General features: G+C 38.8%; 1 protein-coding gene across 4 annotated transcripts in view; it reads right to left on the reverse strand.

Annotated features, from left to right (window-relative positions):
• The window catches only part of PTPRZ1 (protein tyrosine phosphatase receptor type Z1), a 146032-nt gene that overhangs the window by 25263 nt on the left and 105348 nt on the right, over positions 1-15421 (reverse strand). For 3 of the 4 annotated variants that reach the window (XM_064446512.1, XM_064446531.1, XM_064446522.1), the window contains exons 12-13: positions 10410-13989; positions 6567-6711 (exon numbers count right to left, since the gene is read on the reverse strand). In XM_064446512.1, the coding sequence (XP_064302582.1) occupies positions 6567-6711; positions 10410-13989 (3725 nt within the window). The remainder of the gene's footprint in view (positions 1-6566; positions 6712-10409; positions 13990-15421) is intronic. The other variant, XM_064446539.1, reaches the window with a different exon arrangement.

The raw sequence follows: 15421 nt of genomic DNA on the forward strand, positions 1-15421 counted from the left end.
TCCCAAAGTTGACAGACAGATACAGGGGAATTTATAACTCCAGGAGATGCTAGCTTTGTTGCAAAAACATTGAAGGATGAATACAAATGGAATCAACCTTAACTATGACCCACAATGTTATTTGTATCTGTGCTGTAATCCAGATGTGAAGATAATAAGAATAGCATCTGTTAAGAGTCCAAGCTATTCAAGGGACTAAACAACCAACTGCTGCTGTAAGCATTGCAAAGCCTCCTTAATTAAAAAATCTCCATATGATTAGACATGCTAATAACAATCTTTACTCTGGGTCACTTAATCTATTTGAGATATTATTCACTAGTCATTAAATTTAAAAAGAAATATGTGCATCAGGAAAATATGAATCTCATTTTATATTTACAAGATTCTGCTTCTTCAAAGCTGTTGGCTGAAGCTATTATACAATCTTTTGCTCTTTTGTGTAATCACTGGTGTTTTAAATTCTTCTGTACTGTTCCTGTATCACTGCATGGATAAAATCCCTCGTATAATTGTGATAATCAAAAAGACATTTTGAGGCTACTTTGAGAAATAGATAAGGAATATGCAGATATTGTCATTCTTTCCAGAACCATTAATTTAGATCATAAGGACTTTGGAAAGCTTATTTGAATTAAGCCTTTGAGAAACATGCCCATACTCTCAGAATGCGTTGGGAATTCTCTGTGTACAATGCAGATTCTCTTAAAACACAGGGAAAGGTGGACAAGGGAAAATTGTGGCATGCAAAATAGTTCTGGTGATTAACATGTAAATTAAATTTGGAGTCCAGCTAGAATCCTCTAAAAGCATATTTGTGATGATCATAGAGGAGTTTTGGCTTTGCACAATGTGTTTGGAGTAAGACTATCCATTATGTACTTAGTTTTACTTAGAAATGGCCATTTTGGATCAGACCAAGAACACATTCAGGATGTGCTTGGGAACATCTTTCTAATTTTTAAAGAGTCTCTAACGTTAGCACTCCATAGAGTTAGCGGCTGCTGAGGTGAGAAAGGCTGTCTCAATGCTAGCGTAATGCTCAAGAGTTAGTGTCAGGACCGTGTGCGAAATGTCTGTGAGAGGTAGGCAAGGATCAAAGTACTTCAAATCACTAAAAGCCTTTGGAGAGTCCGGCCCTGCCCGCTGGGTACAGACAATGCTGATGTACTGTGTTTATTAAAAACCGCACCAACCAACTGAACTTGCCAACCAACCTGACACTAAAAGTCTCAAGCCAAAAAATGTCGTCCCCCTAATGCCTACTGCTTATGAACAATGATCATACATAAAGTTTACAGGCTAACATTACAGAGTTTTGTCACCTCCTTGCTTGAGAAAAGATTGAGCTAAAAAGAATTTAATTAGCATAATGGCTTTCACATCTAAAGCAGTACTTAAAATGCTCTCATAACATGCCATATATTCACTATCCCTCACTGAGCCACTGTATCTTTAATCTTTAACAAGTTAATTGTGGCTGAAAATAAATTACACCCTTAGCACATTTGGGAGACAAATTCATAGCAGTTGACTTAACCTGTAATAAGACTCATAAATAGGCACTCCATCTGCTTCTGCATCAGCAGTGAAAGTCTTCATGACTAAACCTAATGTTAATAACCATGTCTCATTAATTATCACTTGTTGTTAATGAAAAAAGTGATGACTATTTCAAACTTCCACACAAAGGTCCCATCACTCAATGTTAACCTGATTATTTAATTTACACCTTTCATCACAGCATTTAGATCTTCAACCTAAAACTGTAATTTGTAATTTAGACACCGCGCTTCTTTGAACACACACTTTATATATGGAGAGCGTGTTAAGCCATTTAATTAATTAGAGTATCTGTATCTGCACAGGAAGCCATGCAGCGGCAGCTCTTTGGTTTAACAGGAGGGATACTAGATCTGAAGGAACACTTAAATGTGAACTACTTGGGGTGAGACCATGCCTCAGACTGCAGAGGACATAATTTTTCTGGCAGGCGGGCCCCTGGACCTTGGCTGATGATATGTGCTGCCTATTTCTCCCCTGGGGCAGGGACTGCTCATAGCTTGACTGGGATTGTCACCGAGGCAGGCAACACAGCGTGGCACTGCGTGTGCGAGTGAGTGTGCGCGTGGGCAGGGTGTTCACCACTCGGGTCGGCTGAGGAAGGGAGCTGAACCTCGGAAGTCAGAGGCATCTGTGACAGGATGGGTTTGCACATCCCGTGCTTGCCCAGAATGGTCTCAGAGGCACGATCACTTCTTTGAGAATTTCAGTCTTTTGTGCTCACAGGATATCTGCCAATAGGTATTCTCAAACACTTACTAGAATTTATTTTTAAATGGTTCCAATCATCTACAGCTCCAGTGGTTCCAAAGGATCTTTCAGTGGATCCTTAATGGATCCAGTAATTCCAACTATTCAATTTTTAAACGGTTCCATTTAATTTTTAAGTGTTTGTGAGCTGAAATTTTCATTTTAGAATTTTATCAACTCTTTTATTTATAATTTGATGTCACATAGTTGAAAAGTTTTTCCCTCATGGCCGGATGGCCATGTGGCCTTTGTAAGTTTAAATCTGTTTTTAGTGTGTCTCTGTATGTGTGAGTTTAACTATCCTCGGAAAGGGTAATAAGAAAATGAACATTCTCTGACAGCTCTGACAGCTGTGTTTCAAAGATACAGGGTGGCAGAGGAAAGTTAAAATTTAAATGACTACTCAAGAGCATTGTCTGTCATTGGTTTGGTCATTTCTGAAGTATTGCTGCCATGTAACTTCTAGGAGGCTTCATGACAGCCAGCTGATATTCAGTGTGTCTGTAGATAGAAATGTAGCTGGAGCTGCATTAGCAGTTTGCTGCTCTCATTATTAGAGCTAGTCTGAGATTCACATATATTTGCTGAAAAAGAGTCTTGAATGGCACAACGCCCACTGGCAACTGCTACCATTTTACTATTCTCCAAGCTTTTCTTCTGACAACCGTTACAAAAATAGATTTGCACAAATAGGCTGACATTTCTTCCTTGACATCATTTCATCAGGTTTATTTTCACTGATCACTTCTATGAACTGTTCCAAAAGTGTGCACACATGCGTACGCAATTTCCAGTATATTATATGTCATCACAGAGAAACTTTCAATTTCAGTCACCTTAACAGATAGGGTTAATTCAGCAAAATGGGAATGATGAAGCTGTCTGGGAAAAGAATGGAGCAAGGAGATTCAGATATCCCTGTTGCACCTCTGCTGCATGGACTCAGTCAAGTAGATACTAAGAGATGGACGGGCTCTAGATATGGATAGAAAATTCTCTCTAAAGCTATATAAAAAAAAGATCTCTGGATGATAAGGCCATTAAACAGGCACAAGAAGCTCCTTGATTATTCCACTGTAATCTTAATCATGCCGAAGAAATAGAAGGAAAATTACATTGCTTGAAAATTGCTTGAATTACAAAAGATCTGATGCACAGAACTAGAGTAGTTCAAAACTGTATTTTCCTGCTGGCAATTAGACAATCTTTAGATAATATTGCCATTAAAAGTTTTCACCCTTGTCAGAGAAATAAGTATTTCATCACAGGAAGATTGAAATTGTGCCTAATGAGACAGTGAAGAGATTGGGGAATTTCCTCAAGTGCTGATTAACAATTTCATGTAAAAAAGCCCCAAACCCCAAACCCAAACAACAGATGGTACAGAATTATTTTTCTGATACAAGTCATTCAAGTGAAGAACAAAATAATTTTGCCTTTTTTTAATCTTGAGAAACTGGAACTTGTCACTCTTGGTAGTTATTTGTTTTTTAAACAAATGACACACCTTTTGTATATTCAAATTAGGAGCTAGTAGTGGAAACAACTTAAAGCATTATTCACTCAAATATCCAGCTAGGAAAGACCCATAAAATTTTTTTATGATTGTTGCCGAAGGAATATAGAATAACTTATTGGAAACCTAAACTTTTTATGACCTTTAATAACTGAAAATAATTGGCCCACATTAAAAAAAACTGTTATAAAAATAAACATTGACAGGTTACATCAATTATTTCAAAATGAACTAAATCTAACAACAAAAATGCTTATAGACTTTATACTAATATTTCCAGGCATAAAGAAAACAGTGTAGCAATAAAGTCAATGTTCTGATTTTTCCCAGGCTTTAAAAAGAGGTGAGGGTCTTGGCACCTTTGAAAGAGGGCCACAAAGTCCTACCTACAATACATACTGTTTATGTTTCATTCCTCTGAAATAAGAAGCATGTTACTGATGTTATCATAACACCAAGAAAATTTTCTTGAGGATTAATAAAAAAAGAGCTCCATATTTTATTTTGTAGTACACAAGAAATACAGAAAAGATTAAACCCAAGTTCAGGAAGATATTACTGCTAACGGGATTTTTGTTTTATTTCGAAAGACCTCTGTTACAGAATTGTTCATTCCCAGAGAAAAAATACGAAATGAACACAATGTTATTCGACAAAAACAAGCTTGTAACGTGTAAGATTACTAGAACTGCACTGTACAGTCTGGATCTTAAAATGGATGGTGTTCCTTGGCAAATTGAAGAGATTTTAAATACTGTGTAGCTCCAGGGATGAAACCCTTTGGAAGATGAATATGAACGTTTGTGTTGCGTAACATGAAAGACAGGAAAAGGTCCTCAGTATGAAAGTGGTTAGCTGGAAATCCTGTGATGGAGAGTATATTTATCCAAATAGATACAAACTAAGAATTGAGTCGTGCAATTCTTACAGCAATTAACTACTTCTTTGGAAGGAAGAAGAAATCTTTAAGAAAACTAATTGCTTAAAAGCATGTTTAATCATGCTGAAGGCTGTCTGGCTCACTAGCACGCTTGCTTGCCTGGAATAAAGGAAGCAAAAACTCAGTTTCTTGATACCTAGTGTGTTCAGGGATGGGAGGTATTCTGTCCCCAGGTGGGACATACCCTGCTAGGCTGATAGAAAACCAGTGTCAGGAGACGAGAAGAAAAGTCAGTAAGCACAACCCTGACATCATAGCCTAGAGATTACCGTAGTCAGTAACTTGGAAAGGGCAGTATGGGGTTTAGTTCCTGGTTCTTCACTACTTCTATACATTTTAAGTTAAACAGGATTGAGCAGGGGAAAAGAAAAAGAAACAGGCTCTAGAATCATCTATGCGATGTTTGGGTCTGCCTTCTCCCTTGTTCGTACAGGTCCTGGAAAAGCCAGGTCCTGTTTCTTGCTGCTAGTTTATGTGGTAGCACTGCAGAAGCAGTAACAGGATCAGGTTCCTGGCAATCACCAAACAGCAGGAGACCCCGTGGCAGGGAATTTTTGCAACTGATTTCCCCCTTCTGGACCACTGCGTTTCCTCCCTGGCCACCTGCACACTCGACAAAGGGTTGGGGTTGTGCGTGTATTTTGAAAGCCCTATGAGAGCTTAAGCAGACGTGTCCCTAGGATGACTCTCTGGCTTTACCTAGAATCAAACAAACAGAGCCAAAGGCTTGAGCGCTGCCACAGACTGTCACATGGCTACCTAGATTTGTGGTATGCTTTTAACTCAGGCCAACTTGCATTATTTCATACAACGCTTGACACAGTTCAGGGTTAGCACAGGGCAGAGACCATCCCCAGTAGGTGATAAGAATGCAGCCACTCTATATTTTCCCCGTGAGGGAAGAGGCTTCAGCTGTATGGAAGAAATCTGTGCCATGCCAGCTGGTCTGTTTTATTTCACGGGATAGTTATAATCGTTTTGTCCTCACTGATTATGTTATCAGGACTCTTTGTAGCTATCACTGCTCTTTAGCCTAATTTTTTTTCTCAATGTCTTATCAACTTATCAAGACACAGAGAAACAGGCCCATGAGGGAGCCTGAGTATGTGTGTGCACATGACATGCATCCTTAGTTACTAGCTGAATGGTTTGAAAGGCTGGGGGAACAAATTTTGCTTCAGAGATAGGCAGAATCACGAAGCAGAACAAGTTCTTAATCACGGAACGTCATAAGAGCTACTCAGTAAATGATTGTAAAATATTTATACTATGATACTATCCCATTTCTGTCTTACATACAATGTCAGCTACAGCACACTCCTACAGTCCTATATGAATTGCTTTATTCACATAGTCCTGTTGAGGACCACAGCTTCTCATCCTTAATTCACAACTACCTTTTTTAACTGTTAAAGGATTGGAAAGATAGGAAACAAACCACACCATGTTATTTATTTTTCTTTTTCCCTCCTGTTCTTCCCAGTGCTCTAAGCTACTTGGCTTCTAGGTGTTCATAATCACAAGTAAGTTTACTAAAATCTCTCAAAACAGAAATAAATTACTTGCAATCGTTCAACCCTCTGCAACCAAAAAGAGTTGTAGTTGAGTATTTCGGACAGAAACCACCTTATTTTGTCAGCTTTATGTCACTGCAGTGCTGGGAGCAATATAAAGACACAGTGAGAGACAAGATCCACTCTCCCTCCTGAAAACCAGCTCAATAATGTCAATCACATTTTTCAAATCACAGTTCTTTAGAACTGAAAAAAAACCCAAAACAACCAAAAAACAACTTACCTCCAGTATATGAGAATACCCACAAGAATCACTAGACAGATAAAAGTCAGGGCTGATACGACCACAAGTGGTATAACTGTCTTCTTCTCTGATTCCAGACTCTCAGCTAGACCGATACGAGACTCATGGCTACTATTACTTGCCTCTGCAGTCAGAGAAAATTGAAACAGTCCATGTTTAAATTCTGACAAATGCACAGCATGAGTGAATGTGTCTTATAATGAGCCTACTTAATACCACTTACCTCTATTTTTTACTATGCACTGCAGAAAGTATATACATTTGCAAACCAGCTTACAGAAAATAAGCAGATAGAGGGTAAAGCAAAGTGTTCAAGCTTATGTGATTCAGCCTTCCAGCAGTGGAGCCTTCTCTTTGTAAGAATAGCAGATTGTTGTTAAAATATAGGAGAAGAAAGTTTTTATTTTCATCTGTTTATTAGCTGAAAGCCAACTGAATTAAGGAATCTGAATATATAGTATTGCAATGTGTAAAGAACATTTTGATATTAAACTGTCACTCATATAATACAAATCACTCTCTGGCTAATAGTTTAATAGGGAAATTTTCTTACAGCAGTCCCTATGTGCTTGCTGTATTGTAGTTAAGCCTTCTGTATTTTAATACATTGTCCATTCTGTAACTCGCCTTATGGATACATCCTGCTTTCTTTGAATCCAAACGCAGTACTTCCTCCCCCAGCTACACTGGAGCCAGAATTAAATTTCCTACCTCCATCTGTACAGGTGATCAAATGATTATTTAGATATTGTCTAGATTTCACATTTCTGTCAGCCTTGTAATGCTGGGTGACAGAAGTATTTGGGCATAGGAATCTGTATGAAGATGAAAGCAATATATTTTATAATCTCATTAAATAAGGGAGCACAATGCTGGATGAGACCAATTCTGCATTTTTAAGTTTGGTCATACCTCAAGAAGTAAACACTTTAAAACTGTGACTTTGACACAAAATGACTGACTTTTTTTCAATCCGTGCAGTTTATTGTGATCTGTGACCATTATATGAGTTAAAATACAGAAATAAGCACTTTTGCACTTGTTAGAATTAAACCCTTAGATTTTCTAAGAATGTTTTCTGCTTTTGTGAACAGCCCTAATTCAATGAATGTTCTGTATGGGCGCAAAATTTTGCTGTCTAGAAATCAGCTGCACTTAATTGGGATTTCAAGGCACCAATTCTACATGAATAAAAAGCTTTCAGACAAAAGGGAGGATGGAATGGGGCTGGGTCTGAAAAAAAAACACCCGTCAACAAATCACATGTTCTAAATAGGATGTCAAGAAACAAACAGCTTCACACAGTACAGATTTCCAGGCAGCTCTCTGCTTGCTTCCATTTTCTTAGGTTTAGGGGCTTTCACAGCTTTATACGCAAAAAGGTCTAGGCTCTAATCTTGTAGACATTTTCTTGGTTTTAGTTCAAAGTACTCTAACACCCAAGTCTCACTCTTCAAATCCTGTAGCTCAGTGGGCAGAGTGAATGCAGGCACAAGCTGCTTCTGAAAAATCTGTCCCCGAGTTTCGGGTGAGTACGGTAAAATCAGTATTTCCTGTTGATTTCAGAAGAAACTATGTGCATGCATGAGAGATCAGAATACGATCCCTTCGAAGCATTCATGGTTGATTATCCAACTCTGCACTAATTCATAGTGTAAAACCCAGTCTTATCTGTGTGATGGCAGGGTTCCTTCCAACTCCATGACCAAATCCTATTAGGATTCCTTCTACAGGGAATGAAGAGCAGGCTTCTCCTGTAATGGAGGGTTTCTTGCCTACTTGGCCATCACTCCAGTGACAGTGGCTGAAAAGGCAGTCTCATCTATAGTAGATTTCTTTGCTCCCTAATAATTGATGTGTCTGGATCCTTTGCATACTTCTTTATATTAATTTCTCTTACAGTTTTTCAACGGAAGTTGAAAGGTTTAGGTAGCCATAGAGGTCTTACGGAGAAAGCCCTAGTTCAGAACAAACATAAATATGCATCAACAACTGCAAAGACCGGGAAAAGTTTAAATGACATTTTTTTTTCTGTAATGGTCACATCTAGAAGACATTTCATCAATTTCTGATTAATTCACTGTAATGTATAAATAAGTTCTCCACTGAGAGGGTTTTGTTTTGTTTTGATTTCTTTTGTTTCATTTCTTTGTAATTGAATTAAGCAAAGATGTATTTGATTTACAGGAGACCATGTTAGACATGCTCACATTGAATTTTCAGTTTATTAAAAGACAATATTTGGCATCATTTATTGGAAAAAATAGCATACAGGAAATGATACTGTATAGTGTCTTTCAATAATATCTAGAAGACAAATAAGTCTGTTGTAGTACTACTGCTCCAGAACTTATAATGCTTTTTGAGTTACTATAAGCAAGAATTCAAATGACACCCATTATGAAAACTATAAATCTCTTCTGGTAACACTCATTCACATTAGTAACATAAGTTTGGAAATGCTGATGTTATTTTTGCTGATTTTTTAAGGAAATGCTATGCATTTTATACAATGTGGTAAGTACTTACCTACTGAACTAACTCACTTATTGATTCAGTTTTATAATGCCTACCTTGTTAGGACTCCTCCTAATTTCAGTATGTTTTCTATTTTCTTTTCATTTTTATTTTCTATTTTTCACATTCCACTAGCCCCAGCTACACAGAGAGTCAATTTACCACCTTTTCGTTCTAGTATTCTGTTGCTCATGAGTAATATGACCTCATGTGATTTAACTGTGTTATTTGTAGGACTGGTCCGAAAACTTCCCATGCTTTGTGGAGTCCATTCCTTAGTGGGTTTAGTTGAACAATACTGCCCTCTACAGGTGCTGTGAGTACTTAATGGCAGTTAAATTTCTGAAATACCAATTAAACCTTGTTTGTTGGTTCTGGGGTTGTTTTTTTTTTCAAACATCATAGATTCTTTCTGACTTTATTCTTGGATTTTCAATACTCTAACAAGAGGCAATGCAGATTAGGTACCTGAATATTTCAGGTTTTCCACAATGCATTTTTTAAATATAAAGGAAATGCTTTCTATTTATCAGGTTTTTATCTATGTGAGGTTCAGTTTTGCCTTCTGACCTTATCCTTGGAATCACAGACCACGAATATTCTTGCTGACTTTAAGAGGACTACACAGAAAAATAGCACTAAATAGAAAGCGGTGCAGGAGGGTACGGCTCTAAGCATTTTGGAAATACACAAATCTGGCACGAAAGGACTGCATCTCACTGAAACCTGAAGCTGGCATACAGAGTAAGAATGAAAATGAATGATTTTATGAGTGAAGATGAATCAGAATCAAACTGAAGCATCTTCTTCCTTGCTCAATACATCTCAGAAAATACAAACCAAAACACAAGGAGGAAATGTGCTGTTGTAAGTTTAAAACGAGAATCTCAGAGGTATGTTTCCTCTGGCAGAAGCACAGTTTCCTCTGGTGTATTTCCATAAGGGCAGCACTTGTCTTTGCACAGCGAATTTACGTCCCTTTTAAATCTTTAAGACTAAAATTAAACAATTAACACTGAAACAAATTCTGGTTTTGGATTACGCACCACCCAACTTCTGCTGACAGTACGCATCTATCCAAAAGCAGAGAATAAATCAGGTGCAGTTTTAAGTAGCCAGAAGAAGCATTCACAGGATAGCCAGCTCAGCATGCACCCCCTGTTCCCCAATGCCTCCTTCATCACACCTACTGGTACTGTTATGTTCTCCTTTCATTATATGTAGGTAAACCTTCTCATTCTCTACGGCACAAAAGTATCCCCTCACAGCTTTCGACGGTATTCATTAGACTTATCCATAACTAACCTGACTCAGAGATGTTGAATACTGATGAGTGATCGCTAGTAACAGATGAGGCTGATGACTGTGATGATCCAGGAGTTAATTCTGAGTTACCTGCTTCAACTGCCCCTTCAGTGTCTCTCTCATTAAGGTCAGGAAAACTGAAATCTGTTGAAGTTTCATTATCATTAAGGCTATCTGAGGTACCTTGGCCAGAACCACTTTCTTCATCACTTGTAAGAACAGCCCAAGACTTAGACTCTGATGTGTTTTGCAATGGGACACTAGCAGTCTGAATGTGGTTCTCCAAAACTGTCAGGTCGTTGGGCTTCTTAGGTATCACGCTCGCTGTCAGAGTTGGTACGGCTGTATAGTTACGTCTGTCCGTGGCATGGTTTGTCTGACTGTCTGATGCAGCAGTCGAAATCTTCTCTTCTTCTTCAGGTTTCTCAGAATGTGAGCTTATAATTAGATTATTCTGATCCTTGTTATTGTTTACCTTTGTATTTTGTTCCTCTACTACCATATCCTGAGCTTCTCTATGGGAAGTGCATGAGATACAGTTACTTACAGGGAAGCCATCGTCATATTCATCGTAGTCATCCTCAACTACGGAAGGCCACAAATCTGTATTGGACATGATACTGGGAGACAACCCAGAGGATTCTCTAGAAGGAACCAGCAACCTACTCAAAGTTACAGGGATCTCACTTTTGGGAGGAACAGCCGTAACAGAAATACGTACATTTGGTAATGGAACAGTGTGATGAACGGACACGTCAGAATCAGAAACAACTGCAGGCATATGAAGAGGATCAAAACCAAGTGTAGAACTTGAAGAGACACTGGCTGCCTCACTTCTTTCAAAAACACTTGAAGAGATATGGCTGTCTGCAGGAGTAGCTACATGTGGTAATGTATCACCTGTTAGGAAGGGAGTTGTTACGGCATTCGCTGCTTGGGGGGGGAATGCATTGGTATTTTCTAAACTGGTCAGCTGGAATGACACATCGCTACTGTACAATGAAGGCATAACCTGCTGAACATCTTCACCATTAAACAAAGTGGATGAAACGTATTCCTCACTTGCATAAGAAACAGATAAACCTTGAAGTGACGCTGTGGGCTTACTAAAAGTGTTTGACAACATATCAGCAACGGAAGGTGCAGATGTAGAATGCAGCACGGTTTCAGTTGTAGCAGAACCTGGTGTCATTTGATGCAATATTTGGTCAAATGTAGAACTATCTTTATGAACCCTGGAGCTTTCAGCCAATATTGGATCACTACGCCCAACTGCAGCCGTGTTAAGCAGAGCGCCATCGCCAGAAGACTGGAAGGAGGACTGTAGTAATGCTTCATTATTTAATGTAGCTGAGGTCTCATAAAAGTACGGCTGAGTCGAGGATAACATTTTGCTATAAGCAGGGGCAGAGAGAGCTTGATCTGAGCTTGCACTAAGCATAGGTTTAAGCAAAGTGTCATCAAAGGCTGGAGTTGTAACATGCAAAGGCTGAACAGAAAGGTGATTTTCTGTAAGTTTACTAATATCATGATCAAATATCTTAGTAGTGGGAAAAGCAAGAGAGACTGGAAGGATTCCCTTTGTGCTAGAAACAGGAAGTGGGCTTTCTTGCAGAGACGTATTCTGCTTAATTACATCATTATCAGAAACAGATGTAGAAAGTTCAGGTATCACTTTACTTTCAGCACTGGAAGCCATTTCACTTAAAGAAGAGGAAATTTGCAGTTCTTTCTCATTTCCATATATAACATCACCTTTTTGAAGCATCTTATTAACATCACTAAACCCAGATGATTCATACGTAATTTCATCTACAGAATCAGAGGAAGAAACGTTAAGTACCGTCAAAGTATCTGTATCAGGCAAAAGGGACTCACTACCAGAGTATGCTTCAGACCAATCTGTATCACTAGATAGAGAGCGCGTAGGCTGCAGCAAAGTATCAGCTTGTGATATTACAGAAGAAGGTTTATGCACCAGTACATTGTTATAGCTGCTAAATAAAGGACCTTGACGAAATACGTCAACAGAATCATGCACAAATTCTGCAGAGTCATAGGAAACAGTAAAGCTTTGGAGGGAGCCCACATTACTAGACAAAGCATAAGAAAGTTCAGACACTGTAGATAGTACATGCATATTTAAATCACTGCTGGATGGTTCAACTTGAGAAAATATGTGAGTTCTATTATGACCAAATATCGGTGTCTCTGAAGCAGCATGAGTAGTCTGATGTGACACCACATCAGCATATTGAGCAAGGCTTGGCTGTATTAATGTATCACCCTCTGCCAATGTCAAAGAAGCATGCAGGGACACCTTATCACTTGCAACAGCTGGAGTAGCACTTTGTGGAAACATTTGAGAAACTGTATACAAACGGTGAAACATTTTACTACTGGAGGAAGCAGAGGAAAATGTAAGCAAAGGTACATCATCATAGGAAGACAGGGTGGGTTCAAATGACACATCAACACTGGGAAATACAGGTGTAGCATGCAAGGTCACATCACTATCTGATGTAGCAGGGGTAGTGTCGAGCGTCTGAGAGTCAAACAATAAAGGGGTGACTAGAGTAAACACTTCACTACTGTAGGAAGGTTGAAGAGGTATCTCACCATTATAGACTGGTTGAGTTGTCTGAGAGAGTACCTCACTGGCAGCAGAAGCAGAACCATGTTCTCCAGAGCTTGAAGAGATAGAGTGAGGTGATAATTCAGCAGAGGAGAAAGCAAAGGTAGAATAATGTGGCAACTCTAAATCCGCATCTGAAGTGTCTTGTGAAACCACTGGGCTGCTGGAATAGGACACTGTAGCTGGCTTTAATCCCTCTATATAAGCATCTGTGTAACTGGTCTGAGGCAACTGCACGCTATCCGGTGTATCAACAGATTGAGTTGTTGGATCTGTAGCATTATGGAACCATAAGCTTCCATCAGTGGAAGAAGTATGCTTTGGAGGCTCATCAGAGCTTGAGGGTGCTACACCTTCTGAAACATACTTAATGGACCCTTGGGAAAGAACAACATGCATGCTTATATCTGGGCTTCCTGAAGGAAGGGTGTCTTCTTGGGAGGTCTCCTCTGTACCCAGCTGTGCTGAAGAAGTGGTAAGAACTGAACTCCAAAAGTCATCAGATTCCCCATGAGGTTTAAAAGGAGACAATAAGAAATCTTCATCACTATGGCCAGTAGTGGTTATTCTTGTTGGTTCAGTGCCTGAAGAAAGGTATATATATTCTTCTTCTACACCTTTGGTGGAGTCAGTGAGTTGAGGAGGAATTCCAGTAACTGTTCGGGATTCCAAAAAAGGATCTTCTTCTTCTTCAGAAATTGCACTAACAGGTGGAGAAGTAGTGTAATAAACTGCTTTGAAAACATCATCTTTACCATGCAATTCTTCTTCTCTTGTTAAGTATCTGTTTGTTTTAGCTTCATTGGGTTTTGTCCCCATTTTTTCTTGACTGTAGCTGGATGTAGTCACCTGGAAATCTTTCCTCATTTGGTTTAATGTACTGTCAGTGCTAGGAATCACAGCAGTTTCTTCATCCACCTCTGTTTCCTTTTCATCAACTTCATCCTTTGAAAAAATATCATAGCCGAAGACAATTAAAAATGTTTATAGACACTGTACCCAAACGAAAACCAAAACTGCAATAATACATTTTCCTGGCTCCATAAAAATAAGGGAGGCAAAACAAGACAGCACTTGAGAAGACTATTGGTCACAGCAAAGTATTTAGCTGCAAGAACAGGTATCCTCTTCTCTCTTGAAAATATCACTTATTTGCAATACAAACAAAAAAATCCTGTGTCACAACAGCTTCTTAAACATTGTGTTACTTTTACTCTGTTTAAGAGACAAACCACTCACAATATTTAACTGCTTTATTAAAAAAGCTCTACCTCTTTCCTAATAAAATGCAATTGTATATGCAGTACAAATAGTGAAAATATGGTTTTGCTATCAGAATGTCTTAGAGATTTGCACTAATACCCAGCTGTTGACTAAATTGTCACAGTAACAGAATTTGTAAAATATATTTATGACCTGTCCTTAAATTTGCTGATTCTTCGGAGTTTTTTGGAAAAGAAGACTTTAGGATGGTCAGCATGACTGTAAGGGTTGGTTTCACAAGTGTTGTGAGTGGTACCACCTAATCCCTGTTATGACCTTTTCTTTTCTGAACTTGAATAATGATACTTTGTGAAAAATCTGTGTTAAAGTTTTGAATTTTTTAAGGACAGATCCAAAAAGAAAAAAAGAAAATTACGTGCCTAAATACAATCAGGATTTAGGCAGTCCTTGAGGATCGAAGTTTAAATCTTTTTGTCTCCTCTCCAACTTTTCCTGCCCCAAATCAAAAAACATAATGCAGAAGCATCTCACTTGTTCAGCAGGCATTTTTCTGTTGACCTAGACATAGCAGTGCCCGCAGATCTGTGCCATGCCCCCATCTAGAACTGCACCAGAACCAAACCTGTCTGAGCACAACTCTGCCAACTAGAATAAGGGGCATGTTCAGTTTCTGAAAGGACTTGATCTGATAGACACACATAGCCCTAAGAGACACCAGCAGGACAGAGCCTCTCACAAAATACAGTTGTAACTCTTTTTTCTTTTGAAGATCTGGCTTGGTGATGTGGTGGAAATAACCCACCTGTTTTTATTCAAAAGCATAATGTTGAGAGAAAACACCCAGAAGACAGGAGACTGGGACACAGTTATCAGTCTAAGAAATCCTCAGCTTCCACTATATTTTAGGCTGAGTAGATCTCCCACTCCTGCACTGAAGTGAACAGGGCGCAGCAGAGAGAAGAATGTAAAAACAACAGCCTTTGAAAGAAAGCGCCCAAGATGAAACACTGCTGAATAAACTATTAACTGGTGCACTCAGCTAATAGGAGTTCTTAACTTTTATCCAGTCTCACCAGTGTGAGGGCTTTAACCACTAGGCTAGAGCCGTGGTTCACTCTGCAGTTCCATTTTTGTACCAGGAACCTCTAATGCA

Source organism: Phalacrocorax carbo, chromosome 1, assembly GCF_963921805.1.
Source record: "Phalacrocorax carbo chromosome 1, bPhaCar2.1, whole genome shotgun sequence".
In the NCBI taxonomy this organism is placed as follows: Eukaryota; Metazoa; Chordata; class Aves; order Suliformes; family Phalacrocoracidae; genus Phalacrocorax; species Phalacrocorax carbo.